The sequence below is a fragment of the Gigantopelta aegis genome, chromosome 4 (assembly GCF_016097555.1).
Source record: "Gigantopelta aegis isolate Gae_Host chromosome 4, Gae_host_genome, whole genome shotgun sequence".
Lineage (NCBI taxonomy): Eukaryota > Metazoa > Mollusca > Gastropoda > Neomphalida > Peltospiridae > Gigantopelta > Gigantopelta aegis.
In genome coordinates, this window is record NC_054702.1 from 79009769 (window position 1) to 79030426 (window position 20658).

General features: G+C 39.3%; 1 protein-coding gene across 2 annotated transcripts in view; it reads left to right on the forward strand.

The window, feature by feature from the left end:
- Window positions 1–20658, forward strand: part of LOC121371162 (mitogen-activated protein kinase-binding protein 1-like) — a 103192-nt gene that overhangs the window by 42165 nt on the left and 40369 nt on the right. For both annotated transcript variants that reach the window (XM_041496843.1, XM_041496842.1), the window contains exons 9-19: window positions 832–907; window positions 1263–1376; window positions 2179–2322; window positions 2756–2822; window positions 3155–3269; window positions 3883–3974; window positions 4758–4954; window positions 12625–12743; window positions 15165–15416; window positions 19533–19640; window positions 20048–20252. In XM_041496843.1, the coding sequence (XP_041352777.1) occupies window positions 832–907; window positions 1263–1376; window positions 2179–2322; window positions 2756–2822; window positions 3155–3269; window positions 3883–3974; window positions 4758–4954; window positions 12625–12743; window positions 15165–15416; window positions 19533–19640; window positions 20048–20252 (1489 nt within the window). The remainder of the gene's footprint in view (window positions 1–831; window positions 908–1262; window positions 1377–2178; window positions 2323–2755; window positions 2823–3154; window positions 3270–3882; window positions 3975–4757; window positions 4955–12624; window positions 12744–15164; window positions 15417–19532; window positions 19641–20047; window positions 20253–20658) is intronic.

Below are 20658 nucleotides of genomic sequence, written 5' to 3' on the forward strand. Positions count from 1 at the left end.
ACACCCTAGTTCCATCCAGCGAAAATAAATTATAATTTGGTAAATCTACAAACCTGTAACACACTTAGATCACGTTTTTATCAAATGCAGTGAAAAAGCAGGTTTTATAGCGATAAATACCATGGGAATCCCCATGTCCCAATTGCTTGAAATAATTTATTTTGAAAGTTAGTATTCTGATGTCACCGGTAGATGTTGCTCGAAGCACAACAATGCCTACGTCACGACAAATTTCACAGACTTGGGGTGCGTTTCTTTCACCTCTCCTGGACATGTTCCAACTGTTCTGTCCTGGTTGTATCCCCTCTCCAGATATCGTAAGACTTAGCAAAATTATTGGTTTTAAGGGTTTGTAACGTTTTGTATTGAGACACTTACTTGTCTGAACTTTATTGTTACTGAAAATGTTCACGAACTGTGAAGAAAAATCTCACAAATGAACAACAACAAATCGGATGTTGATTGCGCGAACCGTGCACGAGAAAACAAACGGAACCAAAATGATAACGGTCACGTGATATACCAACGTCTGTGACATTGAAATGAAAATATCCCCTCTAAAAATAGATTAGACCTTGTCTGCTCAATGTTTTTTTCTCAGATGTGCGTGCGATTTTATGAAATACGATATTTTTGGTACTACAAAAACCAGGATTACGAAAAAACACTTCAGGTGAATGGAAATATATATATTCTAAATAATAAACGGTAAGTAAATTGCAATTTTATTTGTGAAAAGATGGGCGAAAAACAACGCCGTAATGGTTAACAACTAGCCGTAACTAGGGTGTGTCCCTTTAATAACCCCATATTTTTCTTCCTTTCTTTCAGCCAAGTTATTTTTCCAAAAGAAGATGCTAAGTTTCCAGATACACTGGCTGTAGTGTATGACAGTGATCACAAAAAGGTAGTAGGAGTTAAAATTACTTGTCTATTTCTTGTTTCATTCAGAGGTATATGGAAGTTCATCTTTTCAAAGAGTTAAAATATTTTATTATGCCCATTTTCCGATAAATAGTATACTTTTACGGCAGTTAGTAAAAACAGTTGCTGAAATGGTCTTTTTCGTCTTAAATTACCATAACTGAATATAATGAAATATTAAAGGGATAGTTGATGATGACCAAAGTTTATCAATGTTAAAAGTTAATGGTATTGAAGTTAAATTGTGGGTTTTTTTGGTGTTCATGCATATAGTCTGCAACTTTGTCTTCACTTCATGTTTGTGTTATTTATTTTACCACTGTTTGTATTGGTTTCAGCTGACGTGTATTTACAATGATCACAGTCTGTACATTTGGGATATGCACAACATTAAGAAGATAGGAAAGGCCTGGTCGTTCCTCTTTCATAGTTCTTGTATTTGGAGTTTGGAGGTAATTTAAGATCAACTTTCGTCCTTTTCTTCACTTATTGATTCTGTTAGAGTGGTCCATTCAGTATGTCATCATCAATATATGTTAGTGGGTTTTTTTAAAGAGGGGTTGCTTTTATTTCTTTTGAGTTTTTGGTTTCTATAATTTATTTCATGTGATGTTCTTTACCACAACACTATATACTGTATTTTAATAATTAACCTGAAACGTTTTATATTGACATAAACTGCAATATATTCATTGGTCCCTTATTTTTGATACTCAATAGCTGGGCAGTTGTTAAACATTGTTTCATTCGTTCTTTTATTCAAGTTGACAGGTCAGGATGTAGCCCAGTGGTAAAGCACTCGCTCGATGTGCGGTTGGTCTGGGATCGATCCCCATCGGTGGGCCCATTGGGATATTTCTCATTCCAGCCAGTGCACCACGACTGGCATATCAAAGGCTGTGGTATGTACTACCCTGCCTGTGGGATGGTGCATATGAAAGATCCCTTACTGCTAATCGGAAAGAGTAACCCATGAAGTGGCGACAGTGGGCTTCCTCTCTCGATATCTGTGTGGTCCTTAACCATATTTCTGATGCCATATAACCCTAAATAAAATGTGTTGAGTGTGTAGTTAAATAAAACATTTCCTTATTCAAGTTGACAGTATATTTATCTAATACAGAAACCTTTCTTGTTAAACTGGATTGATATGATACAAATAGTGTAAGGTATGAAACTGGATTGTTATTTTGTTTGTTGATGATGATAGTGATGTTTTATTGTTATGTTATGATTTGTTTTCTTTGTTTTCAGAAGTACCCAGCATTTGATCATGACAATGCTCCATTGCCTTCTGCATCTTTCATCACTGGTTCAAACGATGACACGATCCGGATTTGGAATCTGGATCCACATATGACAGACAAACCAAACTGCAAAAGAAACATTTACAGTAGCGTAAGTAATGTTTTAGTATTTTTTATCACCTTTTATCAAGTTTCCGTATGTATTTTATTTGCATTAAAGAGAAAAACGCAGATCAATTAAATGTGCTGTTAATAATAATTTGCAGTTTATGTATAAAATAATAAGATGTGTTATTGGTTGTCCAGACTGGCTAGGTGATGTAGTTGAAGTTAAAGACTGAATAGTAAAGTAGGGTGGTGTTGTGGCCAGGAATAATGAGTTAGATATGACAGTATTTTACACTAAAGTTATCAATGTTTCAGTATCTTAACAGAATGGGACATTTTCTCAAATCTCTTTGCACTCGCAGCTATCCCATGACAGATTTTGGAGCGAATTCATTTTGTGTTGATACTGACATTACAAACCTCAAAGCTGTTAAAACTGTTTGTTTATATATCTTCTTTTTTTTTTTGCACTGCAGGAATTACTGAAGATCATCTACACTGATCCAAGTTATACATTCCTATGTGATGTCGATTATAATCCAGGTAACAAGTTATTATGTATGATTGAGAATGTTTTTCAGGTCTTCAAGTAGTGTATGAGACTGAAAAAGCTTGTTTTAATAACAATAGTCCTGAAGTAGGACAACAAGTTTGCACTACATTCAAGTTTGTCATATTGTGATGGATTTGCATATGGATTTATTTTGTCCTATTCTAATTCTTCATGTATAACATCTATTTCAAGAAAATTATTCCTATCAGTAACCCAACCAAAATAATGCTATAGCATTAACTGTCGTAATAATTTCCCACATCCAGATGCTGTCTTGTGTTAGTGGTATTCCATTATAAGATGTATGGTTTATGTGTTTCAGCTGGAGCTACAGACAAAACGGATACTAAATACGATGGGAAGAACGGCATTCGGTCTCTTCGTGTCAGTCCTGATGGGCGGCACCTGGCGTGTGGAGACCATGTTGGCAATGTTAGGTGAGAGCTACACATTTTTATGTTACTTATTCACAGATCCATCGGCTATTGTTCGATATATTTATATTCTTCGACATTAGGAAACAACAAACAAGTGCAGTTTATGAAATAATCAGAAATGTTTTGAAGTTGAAAAATACTCTTGTTTTTTTCTATGCCATTTTATTGTATTTCAAGAATACTAGTTTGTAATCCATTTCTTTCACCTTGTGTTTATTCCTGCATACACACTTAATTCCTTGTGTGATAGGTTTATTACAGTTATTTAAAGTGAAGCATAGAAGTTCTGTCATTGAAAGGGGACTTTCTGATGTACATTAAAGCAACAGATATGATTAAACCATAATGTTTTAAATTTTTATTTCATCAAAAGATATGTTAGTTTGTTAATTTTCTCTGTTAAATAGTATGTATTTTTTTTTTTTCAAACATGTGATCACCAATATCATCAAACTATTTTTTATTTGATTCAAATTAATCCATTGAGTTGCACATGCATATTCATGTTCAAGTTAATGTGATATTGGATACATTTATAGTATAGTGTAATGTGTAGTGTATTGTGTGTGCTGTCTAAAATTAAAACTAAGACAAATGTTGTGTTTTTACACAGGATATATGATGCCAGCTTCATGGATGAGATTACTATGATAGAAGCTCATGAAGGCGATGTCCTCTGTTTAGAATATTCACATTCTGAACTTGGTAAGGTTTTTTTAACTACATGTAATTCAGTAAAATAATCCAAAGAGACCACTTGTAGTCAGACGCACTAGTCTCAAGTTGTAACTTTCATTCCTCCTAAACAGTTTTTTTTTTTATGTTACAGGGTAACTTACCACTATTAAAAGTTAATCTGTCTAATTTAAGTTCATTATTGTTTGTAAACCAAATATTAATCAAGTGGATGCAAGTTTCAGAAAATAAGCAAAGTTTACACGTTCAGGTGTCTCCATTATGAACCAGTTAAGCAGATATGGCTGTAACATCCATCAGATTGTGTCTGTATATGGTACATTCTTCAATGGCATTATCTTCAATGTACCACAGTACATTTGTTTTCGATGTATTCCTACACAGCAAGCTGTTTTTCCACAATTAATGGAGGAATAATATTCTGGCTTGATTTAGGAATCCGACGTGATGTAACCGAAAATAAAATGTGTTGAGTGAGTTGTTAAATATAACATTGATTTAGGAAAAAAGCAACTAAAAAATGCAATCATGATTCCTTCTGATATGAATATTCAGAGGTTTTACACAGTCCCACTCAATGCAATCCTGTCAATTAACCAATGCATTCGCCAATGCTGTGGTGTTTTAAATTTTCTGTGGCATTTATCTTGCTGTGGATCTCTGGACATTTTCTATTTCACTTTTCGTAATTAATTATTTATTTTTTGTAATACTGAAAAATTAAACACATCTGTTACACATTAACTGCAAAAGTTCCGTGACAACTTCACATGTGAATTGTTATTTGTTCAGGTCCAAAGATCCTTGCGTCGGCAAGTCGTGACCGACTGATCCACGTGTACGATGTGGAGCAGGGCTACGGGATTCTGCAGACATTGGCCGACCACTCGGCCTCCGTGAGCTCCGTCCGCTTCACCTGGTTCGACAACCAGCTCAAGATGCTCAGCTGTGGAGCAGACAAGTCACTCCTCTTTAGAAATGCTGTCATGGTAAGCATGTCCTTTATGTCAGTTTAATAAAATGTATAGAAAGAAGTTAAGATTATGTGTTTGACTAGTATTAGTAGTAAATATTAATTCTTGGGATTTTCAAAAGTGAAATTTGACCATAATATTTTATAATAAGCAATAGTTGCTGATGTTTCAAATAATCTTACTTTATAATAAATTGTCAATTTACACAACATATAGGCTCATTGGGCATGCTTTATGGTTTGTTTAGAAAAATATGCAAATAATTTTCATCAGTTTAGAATAAAGTTACTGTACCTATTAAAATTTTAAAATAATTGTTTCCATGCACTAAAACCACCTAAGTTATAAAAAATAATCCATGTTACTGAGATATTACAACAATTAACAGCATTATTTATTTACTTATGAATGGGAACTCACCCCCCACCCACCCTCCAAAAAAACAAAAAGAGAAAATAAACAATTAAGAACCTTAATTAGCATAAAGTGTACATGTATTGCAGTTTACGGCTTACCTCCCCCCCCCCCCCCCAACACACACACACACACACACACCATATTAGTAATTTGGGTACTTTGTTAAATTTATCTATTTCATGATACTGTGTTCCTAAGCTTTAAAAAAAATGTTTTTGCAATTTATGTCATATTTTATAAATTAAATTAATAATTTACACATTTAAAGTATTTGTAAATAGTGACATGCAACCTTTAAAACTAATAAAAGACTGGTTACCGTTTTGCATATTATTAGTATTAGAGTAACAAATCTTTGGATTCCAGTGTAAAAAACTAAATGGCGGAAAAACAATGAATTTTTGTTTTTCCAATGTTTACACTTTATAACTTAAAATAAAGTGATATCAGTAGGTATATTGATGTCATGGATGGGTCAGAGATTACTGGTGACCAACTATTTGTTAGTAAAATATTGCATGTGATAGCAAATCGAAAGAAGTGACTTGTAGATGTTTCTTTTGTTCTTGTATGATCGTAGGACTTAGCGTTGTATATATATATATTTTTTTTGTACCACTTGCCATCGGGATTGCACAAAGTAACTTTTACTGTCCCGAATCCAAAAAACACTGGCCTCGGGCATCGGGCCACCGTATTCTAGAAGGCCTGTTTATTGTATTAAAAATATAAGTTGTACATATGTAACTCACATATGATACATTTGTGTGATGTTTTTACATAGTCTTATTCAACTTACTGTGCTAGCACAACAAATATGCTATTCAACCTGAGTCATACCTACACACTGCAGAATTCTCTCCCTTGCCGGATATGCGCAATGCTATCCTTGCACGGGCTACCTGTAACTTCATTCTCAATTCTGCAGTCCACCTGTTAACACCTGTTAAGCTTTGGCAAAAAGTTTTCTTTACTTGTAATTTTGTGTTTGTTTTTTTGGTTGAACTTGACATACGGTTGGTAGTTGGGAATTCTGTGTTGAATTTACCATGTCCGACGCGAGTTCGTTGACAGCTAGCGCACGGAAAGTTTGTGCGCGAGATGGTTGTCCATTTCCTTTACGACGTAAAGACACACACGTGTTGTGTCCGGACTGTCGGTCTTGTTCTCAAGACCGTCAGTGTGAGATCTGCGCCACGTGGTCTCCTGACCAGTGGGTTCGATTCGGTTCGCAGACTCAGGTTTCGGGTACCAGCAAAATCTTGTCGTCTGCTTCGGCAGTAGTCGGCAAGTCGGACTTAGTGGGTAGGTCCCATAAGTCTGTAGACACTTCGAAAAGTGTCCGGAAAGGGGGGAAACACAAGGGTGTTTCTTCTTCGGTCCGTGTTACGAGTACAGTTACAGATACTTCGGGAGCGCCCCCCCCCCGGGCTCCTATTGTGACCGTGGTACGTGAGCCGTCTTCGTTAGTGACGGCGCCTTCTTCTGTTTGTGTGGCTTCGTCGCGGGCGTCGCCATCGTCGTTACGGTTACCTTTACAAACAGAAGGGGGGCACGGTGGAGTCATCGCGGCACCGGTTTTGACGACTTCATCGGTTACCGAGCACATGCACTCCGTTGTGCATAGGTCCACTGCTTCGTCCGCAGAGCAGGTGGCCCCGACTTTGCCTTCGATTGCTGACAGTCGCTTCGGCACCTCAGCATTCTCAAGGCCCGAGGAGAGTTCTGCCAGTTTGCTTCGAACTGAGCCAGTTGTTCCGATGCCGGGATCCGTCTCTGATGGCATCCCGACCGATGTTTACCGTTGGGTGGAGGACTCATCCCGTTTCGGTCCTCCGTTTGCATATGTTTACCCCAAGGGTCCGGTGACTTCGGTAGCAACGGACATCTCCTCACAGTTTGCACCGTCTTTGGTCCCTACCTCTTCGACTTTACTCGATAGAGGACGAGGTTCGCGCAGATACCCCTCGGCTGGGGGTACTCTGTGGCCGCAAACTCCGACCGTTCCGCACTTGGCGCAGGAACGACCGTTAGGCTTTCAGGAAACGTTGTTTCGGAGTTTTGTGGAATTTTTGAACGCTTCGCCTCAGTTGGGATCATTGCTTTCGCAGACGGGACCGTCGGGTGCGGCTCCCATTCCCCCCCCCCCCCCCTGGTTTTCCGCCAAAACCAGCAGAAACTGCGTCTCGACAGCAGTTTGACGATGCAGTTAGGGATTGTCGTTCGGTTCCTATTGTTTCCGTCTCGGGAGACGCTGCCACAGGGGCGTCTCGATTAGGGGGAGGAGTCCATATCGATCTTCGGGATCCAGTGGACAGTGACCTGGCTTCAGAGGAAGCGTCGGTTGGACCGGATTCTGTCGCTGACCCAGCTCTCTCTCACTTCGGTTCGGAGGTGGAGGAGGAGTGCGATTATCCGGCGGTTCTGGCTTTTGTCAGGGACCAGGTCCGACAGGTATGCGGGGACGCTATACCTCAGGTTGAGGCCCAGCCTACATTCAAGGGTGTCTCCTTCGGGAACCGTTCTTTGAATTTGGTCACTCCTCGTGAGGAGTCGGGTTTACCACTTGCACAGGAGGCGCACAGTTCACTTTGTGACATTGATGTGTTGATCACTGGCAGTGATCGTATCCTGGGAGTGGGTGTTGATGAGTACCCAACGGCACTGTCTACGGGAAAAATCCTAACGGGAGCGCGCATTTTTCGTGCCGACTCCTATGAGACGTTGGGGGCGGATTTTCTCGAACATCTGGCGGTCGTTCCCGCTAGTGTCCGAGCCGCTTGTTCCCCATCGCCGCATGTTCCCCATCGCCGCATGTGTCATTGCCAATCGCGGATCTGGAATCGTTCGAACGGCTGGCTAAGTCGATGTTCCAGGTTAATAACCATTTAGGTACGTTCCTATTTGGCTTGGATAAGGCTGTCGAGAGCCTTCCCGCGATGGCGAAAGGCTGTTTGGAGGCTGCGTCAAAAGCCTCTAAGCATATCGCTCAGTTATCTGGCCGATTGTTTGCGAACAGTCTTTTGTTACGGCGTGACCATTACCTGGCGGGTTTGAGTGCGTCAAACGTTGCGAAGATGTTTTTTCGTACACGTTCGGTACGGGAAAATTTACTTTTCGGTCCCGATTTTAATATTGTCCTAGACAAGGATTTGTCGCGACCAGTCCCGAACACTCGACCCTCAACCTCTGGTAAACGTCGGTCCACGTTTTCGGGGTACAAGCCTCCTCCTGTAAAAAAGGCTGCTTTTTTACAGTCGACTCAGATCCCTAGGGTTCCTGACACTAGGAGGCAACCAGGTAACAACCCGTCTTCCGCTAAGCGAGGACGCAAACGTCGTACTGCGTTCCGTTCTCAGTCCACCAAAGGCGTTGCGCCTACGGGTGGTAAGCAGTTGGGGTGAGGGTACGTGAACGATCGGCAGTTGCTTTCGGAGGTACCGTTAGCAACCATACCCGTGGGGGGCAGGCTCCGCCATTTCCTTCGAAATTGGTGCAAGCTGCCTGGTCTCGACCCCTGGGTTCTGTCGGTCGTTCGACACGGTTACAAAATACCCTTTTCTTCGAGCCCCCCTCTTACTTCCACTCCGAGAATGCCGCCGTTACCGTCCGCGGATCGGCGTGTTTTAGTGGAGAGTATGATTGCCAAGTTTCTCGACAAAGGGGCCATCCAGAGAGTCAGTCTGGACACTCCGGGATTTTATTCTCATCTTTTCTTCGCCCGGAAGAAAAATGGGGAATGGAGACCAATCCTAAATTTGAAGCCACTGAACGTCTACGTCGATGTTCCTTCCATGAAAATGGAAACGGTTCATTCATCGGTCCGGAACCTGCTTCAAATTGGGGAGTGGGCTGCGTCGATCGATCTGAAAGACGCATACCTCCATGTCCCGGTGCACAAGGCATTTTGGAAGTTTCTGCGCTTCCTGTTCGACGGGAAAGCGTACGAGTTTCGTGTGCTCCCGTTCGGTTTGGCGACGAGTCCCCATGCTTTTACACGTGTGGTAAAAGCGGTGGTAGGTCATGTTCATTTGTTAGGGGTTCGAATGCATACCTATCTGGACGATTGGTTGATCCCAGCTTCGTCGCAACAGGAGTGTCAGACCAATGTCGGGTTGGTTTTGGACACGATCCTCTAATTGGGTTTTATTCCCAATTGGGTGAAATCGGAGTTAACGCCGGCTCAGATTTTCACATATCTCGGAGTGGTCTTCGATCTTGTGGTAGCGTCGGTTCGTCCCACCGATGCGCGTATCCACAATTTCCAAACGTCGGCGCGACGTTTGATGGGGGAGCAAAGTACTACGGTACAATCTCTCCACGTGGTGTTGGGCCACCTCGAATCTCTGGCCTCATTGATCGTGCGGTTCAGACGATTCAAACGATCACTCCAGTGGCATTTGTCCCCACGGTGGGACGGTCACAATTGGGACACGATAGTGCCTCTGGGCCCATGGTTCACTCATCCGATACAGGAGTGCCTGTCGGACAAGTGCATGTCCCTGTCGGTTCCGTTGCACCCCCCTGCTCCGGATCTGATCCTGTTCACGGATGCGTCGCTGCACGGGTACGGGGCGCATCTGTTGGATCAACACATTTCAGGGGTATGGAATCTCTCCGAGAGGAAGCTTCATATCAACTGTTTGGAGATGGAGGCAGTGCATCGTGCCTGTCTTCATTTCCGGTGTGTTCTTCGACACCGTCGAATTCTGTTGAGATGCGACAATATGTCGGTAGTGGCATATCTCAATCGTTGGGGTGGAACCAAATCGGAGACTTTGGGTCGCAAAGCTCTTGCGATTTTGGAATTCTGCGACCAACTAGGGACCACTCTGTGGGCGAAACACATTCCTTCATCGGTGAATGTGTTAGCAGATGCCCTCAGTCGACATACCCCTGTTCAGACGGAGTGGATGTTGAACAAAGGGGTGGTCGCAGCGGTTCTTCGGGTGTGGGGCAGTCCACAGGTGGACATGTTTGCCACACGGTTGAACAACCAATTGCCGGTGTTCGTGTCCCCGGTACCGGACACATTGGCGTTGGAGTACGACGCGTTAAGTATGGATTGGACGGGACTGGATTTTTATGCCTTCCCTCCTCCTGTCTTACTCGGCAAGGTGTTGACCAAAGTGGTCCAGGAACCTTGTCACGTGACGTTGATAGCTCCTCTGTGGGTGGCGCAGCCCTGGTTTCCACAGCTCCTGTCACTGTTAGTGGCAGTCCCGTTCCGATTACCAGTGTTGTCCGATCTACTCAGCCAGCGACTGAGTCAGACGGTGTGGCATCCGAAGCCGGAGGTCTTCCGGTTTCACGCGTGGAGGTTATCAGGGCTTCCTTGCGACGCAGAGGTTTTTCGACAAGAATTGCGCATCTCGTCTCTTCAGCAAAGCGCAAATCTACCGAGTCGGTTTATCAGTGTCACTGGCGTATGTGGGTTCGTTGGGCGAACGCACGGGATTTCGATCCCTTATCGCCTACTGTCAACGATTTAGCGGAGTACTTTCTGGCGTTGGTCCAAGAAAGGAAACTTAAAGTCACGACAGTGAAAAGTCACAGAGCTGCGATTTTCACTACTCTTAAACAGTGTGGATGTCGTGACTTTTCTACCAACTTGGTGTTGCATGATTTACTTAAATCATTACAATCCACGGTTGAACAACCTTCCATTATTCCGAAATGGAATGTCTTTCTGGTGTTACATGCTCTTAAGGGTGCGCCTTATGAGCCGTTGAGGTTTGCTAGTCTTCGTGCCTTGACGTGGAAGACTCTGTTTCTGGTTTCACTGGTGGCTTGTCGTAGGATCAGTGAGATACATGCCTTTTTGCATGACTTGGTTGATTACAATTCGGACGGGTCTGTCACTTTACGTACCGACCCTATCTTTGTTGCTAAAAACCAGTCTCCAGGGGAAGAGTTTCCACCTACTGTCATTCACAGTTTATCTCGTACACTGTCATCTGATAACTCGGATAGACTTCTTTGCCCGGTGAGAGCATTGAAGTATTTTTTGCAGCGTACGAAAAAACCGGCGGCAGGGTAAAAAGAGATTGTTTATTTCTTATACCATTAGGCCGGGTGATGTCACAAAAAAAATGCTTTGTCTCGATGGATAGCAGCTACCATCAAGCTAGCATATGAGATGGCGGGTGATCATGTGTTACGGAATTTCTCTGTTAAACCACATGAGATCCGAGCCATTTCTGCTTCCCTGAATTTTCATGACTCTTTAGATATTATAAAGGTCATGAATGCAGGGGTTTGGAAAGGACGGCACACTTTTGACCGTTTCTATTTCCGGGATATGGCGGTTGGTCCTGACGGTACCTGTAGGATCCAGACAGTCATTGCGGCTCAACACGTCGTGTCTGTGCGCAAGGCAACGGAAAGGGGTCGACCTCTTTTCCGTCCGACTGCCATCGATTCACGCTTCGGACATGTTTAACACTCCACTCTTTTCTGAGGGATGGGGGTTTTTGTAGTGTTGTCTACCGTTTCCTCTCCCTGGGGAGATGTTTTTCCTCCCTTTCATGGGGATGAGTTTTTCTTTTGGGAAGCCCCTTTTTATTCCCAAAAGTTTTTTGACTCCTTGTTACCGTATGTCGTGGTTCGTCCTATCTCCATGTCATTACTTCAAAGGAGCTTTTTGGGTACGGGTAAGTCCTCTATTTTCTTACCTCCTCCCATTAATGTTGAATTCACGTGCTCTAACGGTGTCATTGCACGTCCGTTATAGCATATTTGTTGTGCTAGCACAGTAAGTTGAATAAGACTATTAGAAAATTTGTTTCTAATTTTCATTATTATTCATACTTACCTAGTGCTAGCACAACAAACTATACCTCCCACCCACCCCTATGAGGCTTTCCCTCGGTGGGTGGACTTTGAACCGAGAATGAAGTTACAGGTAGCCCGTGCAAGGATAGCATTGCGCATATCCGGCAAGGGAGAGAATTCTGCAGTGTGTAGGTATGACTCAGGTTGAATAGCATATTTGTTGTGCTAGCACTAGGTAAGTATGAATAATAATGAAAATTAGAAACAAATTTTCTAATTATATCTTAAGATTAATGTTGTTGTTTTTTTGTGCATTAAAAACAGCTGTATACTATGATATTTAGGAAACTAGCAGTTAATGCATTCAGATAATAAGATCTATTTTGATCAAATCTTCCCGTTTAAAACTGGTTACGAAACCCAAGATAAGAACATGTCAAAGTCATACCTGTTTTACCCATATAATGTGTAATTGTGGTGTTTGTATTGTGCAGAGTCCTGACTTCCAGTTCACTCTCGACCAGCACCTTGTGAGCAAGACGACACTGTATGACATGGTGGTCGATCCTACCATGAAGTTCGTGGCCACAGCATGCAATGACAGAAATGTCAGGTACATACTCTGTCCATTAGCTTGTCAGGTATCTATTTGGGGGTGGTGCTTGCCTGATTGGGCTATTTCTTGTTCCAGCCAGTGCACCACGACTGGTATATAAAAGGTTGGGGTATGTGCTAACCTGTCTGTGGGATGGTACATTTAAAAGATACCTTGCTACTAATGGAAAACTGTAGCGGGTTTTTTCTTTAAGACTATTATGTCAAAATTACCAAATGTTTGACATCCAATAGGCGACCGGCCTCAGTGGCGTCGTGGTAGGCCATCGGTCTACAGGCTGGTAGGTACTGGGTTCGGATCTCAGTCAAGACATGGGATTTTTAATCCAGATACCAACTCCAAACCCTGAGTGAGTGCTCCGCAAGGCTCAATGGGTAGGTGTAAACCACTTGCACCGACCAGTGATCCATAACTGGTTCAACAAAGGCCATGGTTTGTGTTATCCTGCCTGTGGGAAGCGCAAATAAAAGATCCCTTGCTGCTAATCGGAAGAGTAACCCATATAGTGGCGACAGTGGGTTTCCTCTCAAAATCTGTGTGGTCCTTAACCATATGTCTGACGCCATATAACCGTAAATAAAATGTGTTGAGTGCGTCGTTAAATCAAACATTTCTTTCTTTCTTTTTTTTCCAATAGGCAATATTAACAAATCAATGTGCTTCAGTGGTGTCGAACAAAACAAACATTACTTTATTTTGCAGCCATTGTAACAAATTTACAACAATGGAGCCTTCTCGGATGACTAAAATTACATATTAAAGATATTTTCTTGTTTAGGATATCAATGTCTGAATAAACTAGGTGTTTGTTGTCATCCCAGTGTTTGTAGTAGCAAAAAGCCAAGTTTATCTTTGAATAATTTTGTAAATACAAAATATATATTAGGAAGTAAAATGAAAAATGACTGCTTCAAACAATTGTATATGACCACTGACACTAGTATTCTAAACAAGAAACTATTTAATATATTGCCCCAAAAAACATTAGTCGGAAACGTCTTATATTGGCTGCAAACTCAGGATAGTCTCTTTGAATGAAATCTATGAATGTTGCAAACTTGCACAAATAGTATTGACTACATTTCAGAGGAAGAAGTAAATGTACCCACTAATAATATTATTTGTTTTTTAAATGTATCTGTGTGTCTGTGACCTTAGCCTTTCACTCTTTATCACCCATCCTCTCTATCACCCACCCTCTCTATCTTCCACCCTCTCTCTCTCTTCATCCCTTCCTCTCTCCTGTTCTAACCAGCACTACTTGACCGATACATTAAAGGTAGGGTCAACTCAAACAAGAGCCTTATGTGTTGGAAAGATGCATACCCGGACCACCAACACATACTGATACTTTAGCAAATGAAAAACGCGTAATTTTAGAGTGAATAAAAAAACATGATTATTCCTGCAAACTGGTGGCAGCCATTTTGTTTCGTTTTTGTGACATCCGGTAGGATAGCTTGGGGCGAAGTGACGTCAGCTCCTGACCATCTCCAGTATGTACAGTGTAAACAAAAGCAGTAATTGATATGCTACGTTGGAGCAAAATCGACAACCCACGATACCCAAGTGATAATTTTCTTTTCTTTGGGACTACGTAATTGGTCAGTTCTGTGGTTTTAGATGGAAAAGTCTACTTAATCAATAGTTTTACAGAACTATTTTCAGTAATAAACCATGTCCATTACAATTTTAGGGGCGACAGGTAATATTTCACAATACCGGTATGTATTTTTGTGTCTAGACGGTGTCAATTAATTGGCTCGTCTGGTTACCAATCAAATACACACCTGCCAATCAGGAATCACAGGTAGAAGCAACTAACAGCAGAGACCAATTAACTAAGAAAACACTCCGTGTATCATTTCAGTACGTAGGTTAATGCATGGGCAAAACATTGTTAATTGTTTCGACTTGTTGTGTAGCCACTTTGACAATGGTATTTTATTTTATATTGAAAAATAATATATATAGTGCTGGATATACTTATTGCTGGCTTGCTGGGATGTGTATTATTACAGAACATTGCAATGTATGACTATTTATCATCCCGCAAAAACCAGGTAGATTGTGTTTCTCTAGTTCTAAGGCTCATTCCTGACATTACGCGTTAAGTATTACGTAACCACCAGCTCGCCAGAGGGCGTACTCACTGAGATGATACAAAATGGCTGCGCCCGTTATATATAATAACCGTCACATGTAACCGTTTTATTAATTAACTATACGACTATACGTGTTGATATTAAGCAATAATGTGCATTATATATCGTTGAATATGCATACCAGGCCAAATGCCTTAATTGTCCTCTCCTTTAAAGTATGTCCTGTCCATTGGATAGTTGTGTGTTATTAGGGTGTTTAACTTCTTCTGTTTTTCCCTTTAAACATAAAGTTTTATTTGTTTTATAATTTCAGAATCTACAACATCCGCACTGCCAAACAGAAGAAACACTACCGTGGTTCTGTGGGAGATGACGGCATTCTGTGGCGTCTCCAGCTGGACCCGTCAGGGACGTACTGCGTGACGAGCTGTACCGACAAGAACATGTGTATCATTGACTTCTACACGGGCGAGCTGGTCGCAAACATGTACGGGCATTCGGAGAGCATCACCGGCATCATGTTCATGAACGATCTCAAACACATCATATCAGTATCAGCTGATGGGTAAGTAGTATGTCTTGCAGACCGTCAATTATCCTACTTTTTCCTATTTATTCCTCTCCTTTTTTTTTTATGAGTCCCTATTTAGCCCTCTTTTTGAGGAAAATTCCGATTTCCCCCCCTTGTTTTTTGGCACTTTTGACCAGTTTCATATGTTTGGGGGGTTTTGGGTTTTTTTTTTAGCGACACCATATTTTTTCTCTTCACACCATTTGCTCCAGGCGACTTGCTATGAGGCATATTGTGATATCTGTGGCATAGTCATTGAAATCTGAATATGCAGATGGGATGCATGGTTACCGACTTCCAGTTATTAATTTTCACAGTGCAATATAAAGTCCTCTTATTTGTAATTTCTGAATTTATGGATATGTTTCTGTGTTTTGGTAATATCTGATCTTGTTGAATGCTCAAAACTAGAAGGTTGAAAGGATATGGCAACCCTTTGAGTCTAGGCCTGGTGACTTTAAGCTATATACTAATTATTTCTTTAGTTCATTATCTGCAGGTAATGGTGCTTTCGAGTTAGCTTGGATGCAGTTGCTCCAGTGAAGCCTGATAAATGCTCAGTTTAGCTTGCTAGCTGGTGGATAGTTGTGTTACCTTGTGTGATGGTTAACTATGCATTGTATAGGTTCTGGTGGTGGTCTGCATGGGATGCTGCTTCCTAGATAGTATAAAATCTATTGATGTAATTACATTGTGTTATTTAAAGTTTTCAGCAAACACATTGCAGTAATTGGATTGACCATGATCCTTTTTCAAATTAGGCATACTAAATCATTCAATGTTTCATTATGGGTGGGCAGGGTGGCTATTAGGGGAGTGAGAAGGCCATTAAAAACTTCCAGCTTCGATCTCGGATGATAATAATATATATCACCAATGCAGTACAATACTTCTCATAACCAGCTGATCATAAAACTGAATTTTCCTCTAGTTACCTACTTTCAGTTTATAACGAGGTCATTAACTGTTTTAAAATGTATAAAACCATTGGAGAGGATGGCTGTGATAGGTTAAGGTCTCCTTTAAACAAGGTTAAATAAAATGAAAAACAATTACAGTTATCATTTCAGTTATCTGCTCATTGTATATTGGTTCCTATATTATATAAAATATTGAAGAATGATCATGGAACAGGTCAAAACAACTGTGAACTGTGGAAATATCTTACATTTTCCACATTTCTCATCACGTCTAAATTATACGAAGTCAGGCTGAAGCTGTTAGGGTTACCTCTGATATACTGGACTTCAGTGCTCATTTGCAGGTTGTGCTTTGCTTACGGTAACTAGTATTCTATTAAATGTGCACACCTGCAGTATCATAATTATTTGACATATTTCTACCAATTCAGTTAGCACACGGCTACTAAATCCAGCTATATTATCCAGTTGATCACATACACACACACACACACACACACACACACACACACACACACACACACAACACACACACACACACACACACACTGCCATTGCTGCTGGTTTTAATGGTGTCACTGGGTCAGCAATGCTTTGTTGTGGGGTTTTTTTTTTCAGTCAACACCCCTGTCATTTCAAAGTTAAAATTTGACCTTGTAACTTGTATTATTCAATAGCATAAAAGGAATACTGCATTGTGTTGCTTTTTAAAAGTCTTACTCCAAAGAACCAAATTCAACCACTGCATTGTCTGAATAAAAAGTGGTGGATCGGGATGGCTATAAGGGGTTTTGGGAGGCCATCTTAAAACAAAATAAGTGCCTATTTTATTCCTGTGATATACACATTGTCTTATTTTCCTGTATTATTATCTTTTTAATGGTTTTCTATTTCCATATTTAGTTTTTTGAGATGGCTCACTCACTTGACCCCTGCAATATTCTCTATTTTGGGACATTAACTTTTATACAAAATTCCTATTTTCTTCCTATTTTGTTGGCAAAATTCCTATTTTAACCCTATTTTCAGCCAACAAAAATTCCTATTTTCCTATTTTTTTTACCCACCGCCTCACTTGACGGCCTGGGCCCCGTTTTACGAAGCGATCTTAGCGCTACTATCGCCTTAAGTGCCTAAGGTAGCGACCGTAACTTTTTCCTACAATCAACAGTCCGTTTTACTAAACGACCTTAGCTTACAATCACCTTAAGTTACTATTAATATTTACAATAGGTCTGCATCTATTGTAAGCTCTAAGGTCACGATCTTAAATTAACGTTGAGGAAGGAAAAAAGACAAATGGAACGTGTTTTTTGCGACAGAAGCATAAAGTTCGACACAATCAACGACGAGGAACTGATATGAAGGTATCGGATACCTCGGCATGCTGTGTGTTTCGAGTGGATTTGGAATGGACGACCTCTTTCGCCGTTAACATTAAGGTCGACGACAGTCACTCTTCGCACCCTTGTTTTGGCTTCGTACACAATAAATATAACATATCTTACCGTAATTTCACTTCAGATCCACATTTCGTAAATAGTACAATTTTTTTAATTCCAGGATTTTTTTTCTTCTAAAAAACATGTGCATTAGTAATGTTCAAACAAAACAATTTCAATAGAAATTTTGCATTGGGATTTTCCCAGTGTTATTTATTGTGTATGAAAAAGGAAACGTCATACACCGAGTTTATTGTTAAATTATAAGAAGATGGAAAGTGACGTCATTGAAATACTGACGTCATTTAAATTCAAAACTAGCTATATTATTACAATGCTACGCCACATTAAAATAAAAACTAGTCTACTAACCTTGACCCCTGTCAAAATAATTCCGAGAGTAGATCACGCAGTTTACTTTTGGTATGTTTTTATTTTTCATAATTTTAAACAAAATATCAAGCTTAAGTTTTAAAATGATGAAATATATAAAAAGTACATTTTGTCAAATATATGATATAAAAAAATACCGTTGGATATGTTATATTTATTGTGTATGAAGCCGAAACAAGGGAGATGAACTACAAGTTATTTATTTCTGAGCCGACTGTTTTCTAAATGGGACACAAAAATAGTATAAAAAAAAGAATTTATTTCCAAAACGCTTTTACTTTTCTTCTTACGTCAAGCAAAACTGAAATTATTTACAAACAAACATTTTTGTAGGAGGATGGGATGGATTATAATATTTTAACCTTAGTTAAGATTGCTACTGTAGTAAGTTTGGGTTTACAATCGCACTAAGGTTGCTTCGTCGAACAGTTGTAAATGTTAAGGTCAGTAGCGTAACATCAACCTTAAATCACTAAGTTCGATAGTAGCTAAGATCGCTTCATAAAACGGGGCCCTGGTCTTGGAATCTTCTTTTTTTATTTGAAATGTTGGTTTGGTGTGGTCCAACCTACTATTCTAATGGTTGATATTATACCATACAACAAAAGAAATGTGAATATTAATTTAGTTGGGTTTTTTTTTCAATTTATTTAAAATTATTAAGTTTAAATCCCTTTTTTGGTGTGTGTACTAAATTTATCAGTGTCTTGTGAACATTTTTTGTTTGTTTCAGTTTATTTTATTTAAAATTATTCAGTTTAAAGCCCTTTTTGCGTAAGTTTTAATTAAAATTATTCACTTTAAAGCCATTTTTGGGTAAGTTTTAATTAAAATTATTCAGTTTAAAGCCGTTTTTGGGTAAGTTTTAATTAAAATTATTCAGTTTAAAGCCATTTTTGGGTAAGTTTTAATTAAAATTACTAATGTGATATGAACATTTTAGGCCCATTTTGACAAGTCTGTTTACCAAATTAATTTTATCATGAAATATATTAAAATATGTTTAAAATTAGGTTGTTCAGTATGCATATGCTTTTTTTCTTTAAAGAATAAAAATGGTATAGCATTGATATTCATGAATAACTAATGTTGTCATTTCGAATTAAAAATGTTGGGCCTGTTTGATAACATCTATGAATAATAATCTAAAATAAACAAATTAATATTAATATTTTAAAAATGTGCATTATGCATTTGAAGTTGTACAAAATTATTTTGATTTCAGCAAAATGAAAAATGTGTACTTTTAAAACAATATCTTTGTATCTTAATTTATCAATGTTGATGTCTGTTTTGTTGTTAGATGTTAAAAATGTTACATTGTCTAAGATTATTCTATTTAATTTTTCTTACAGGTGTGTATTTATTTGGCGACTTCCACTAGACTTGACGAAGAATATGAAAGATAGACTAGAGGAAATGGGAAAAGTTCCAAAAGAGGCACAGTTTATTAATGATCTCAGGTAAGTAGCAGTTAGTCGCCATTTTGAGCTTGTCAATGTATTAAAATAACAACATGACACAGGGAGTTGGTTTTTATTTTCCCTGTAAATGGTCCAGAAATTTTACTCTTTCTGGCACTTTGTAAACCCAAAAGAAACATATGTTCACCTTTTGTCAAGTATTTTAAGAGGAGAGTATTATTGCAAATTTATTTTTGGTTTCAGTTTAATCTTTTATTGTTAAAATTTTTCAGGGTATATAAACATGATTGTTATTTAAAGCTATTTGACAACATAATTGTGTTAATACTTGTAAAATTGGTCTATATGTGTATAACAAAAAACCAAAACGTATCAAAACTTATCATATTTTTGTTTTCTCCAATAATTATCTGTATTTATGATTTTTCTGTTCTTTTTAATAACAGAAAAGAAACTACAATCATTCCAAATCCAGTGATGCTGGACCATATGAATCACATACAAGACGAATTTCCCGTGAATCAGTTCCAGCCACCAGCTGAGGTGTTGAATATTCTTGAGAAGGAGAAACGGGAGGTTGAGATCCCAAAGGAGGCCAACATGAATTTTAGGTTCAGTGTGGGACAGTTACCAAATTGGGCCAAGGCAAAGGTAATTACAATCCTTTGTTTCTTTTCATGTACTAAATAGTAATTATTTTTTTTTTTTTAATCCGGGAACATTTTGTTCAGTATCGTGTCGCGATTTGCTACACAAATTTGAGATTGCTACACTATTTTAAAAGATTAAACAGTAGTTGCTAATCAATTTTCAATTAACTAGAAATATCGCTAATCACGATTTTGAAAACAAAATGTTCCCTGCTAATAATTAATATTACTTGAATTTTAAACAAATACAGACTTAAAACAAGTCTGTTCTTATTTAATAAATTTGTTTATACCAGTCATATTTTCTAAAGTACAGTAGTAATGTTTGCATGTAGAAGACTCAAGAAAACACATTTTTAAGTTTGCTCATGTGTTTAATATAGAATATTGAATATGAAGAATATTAT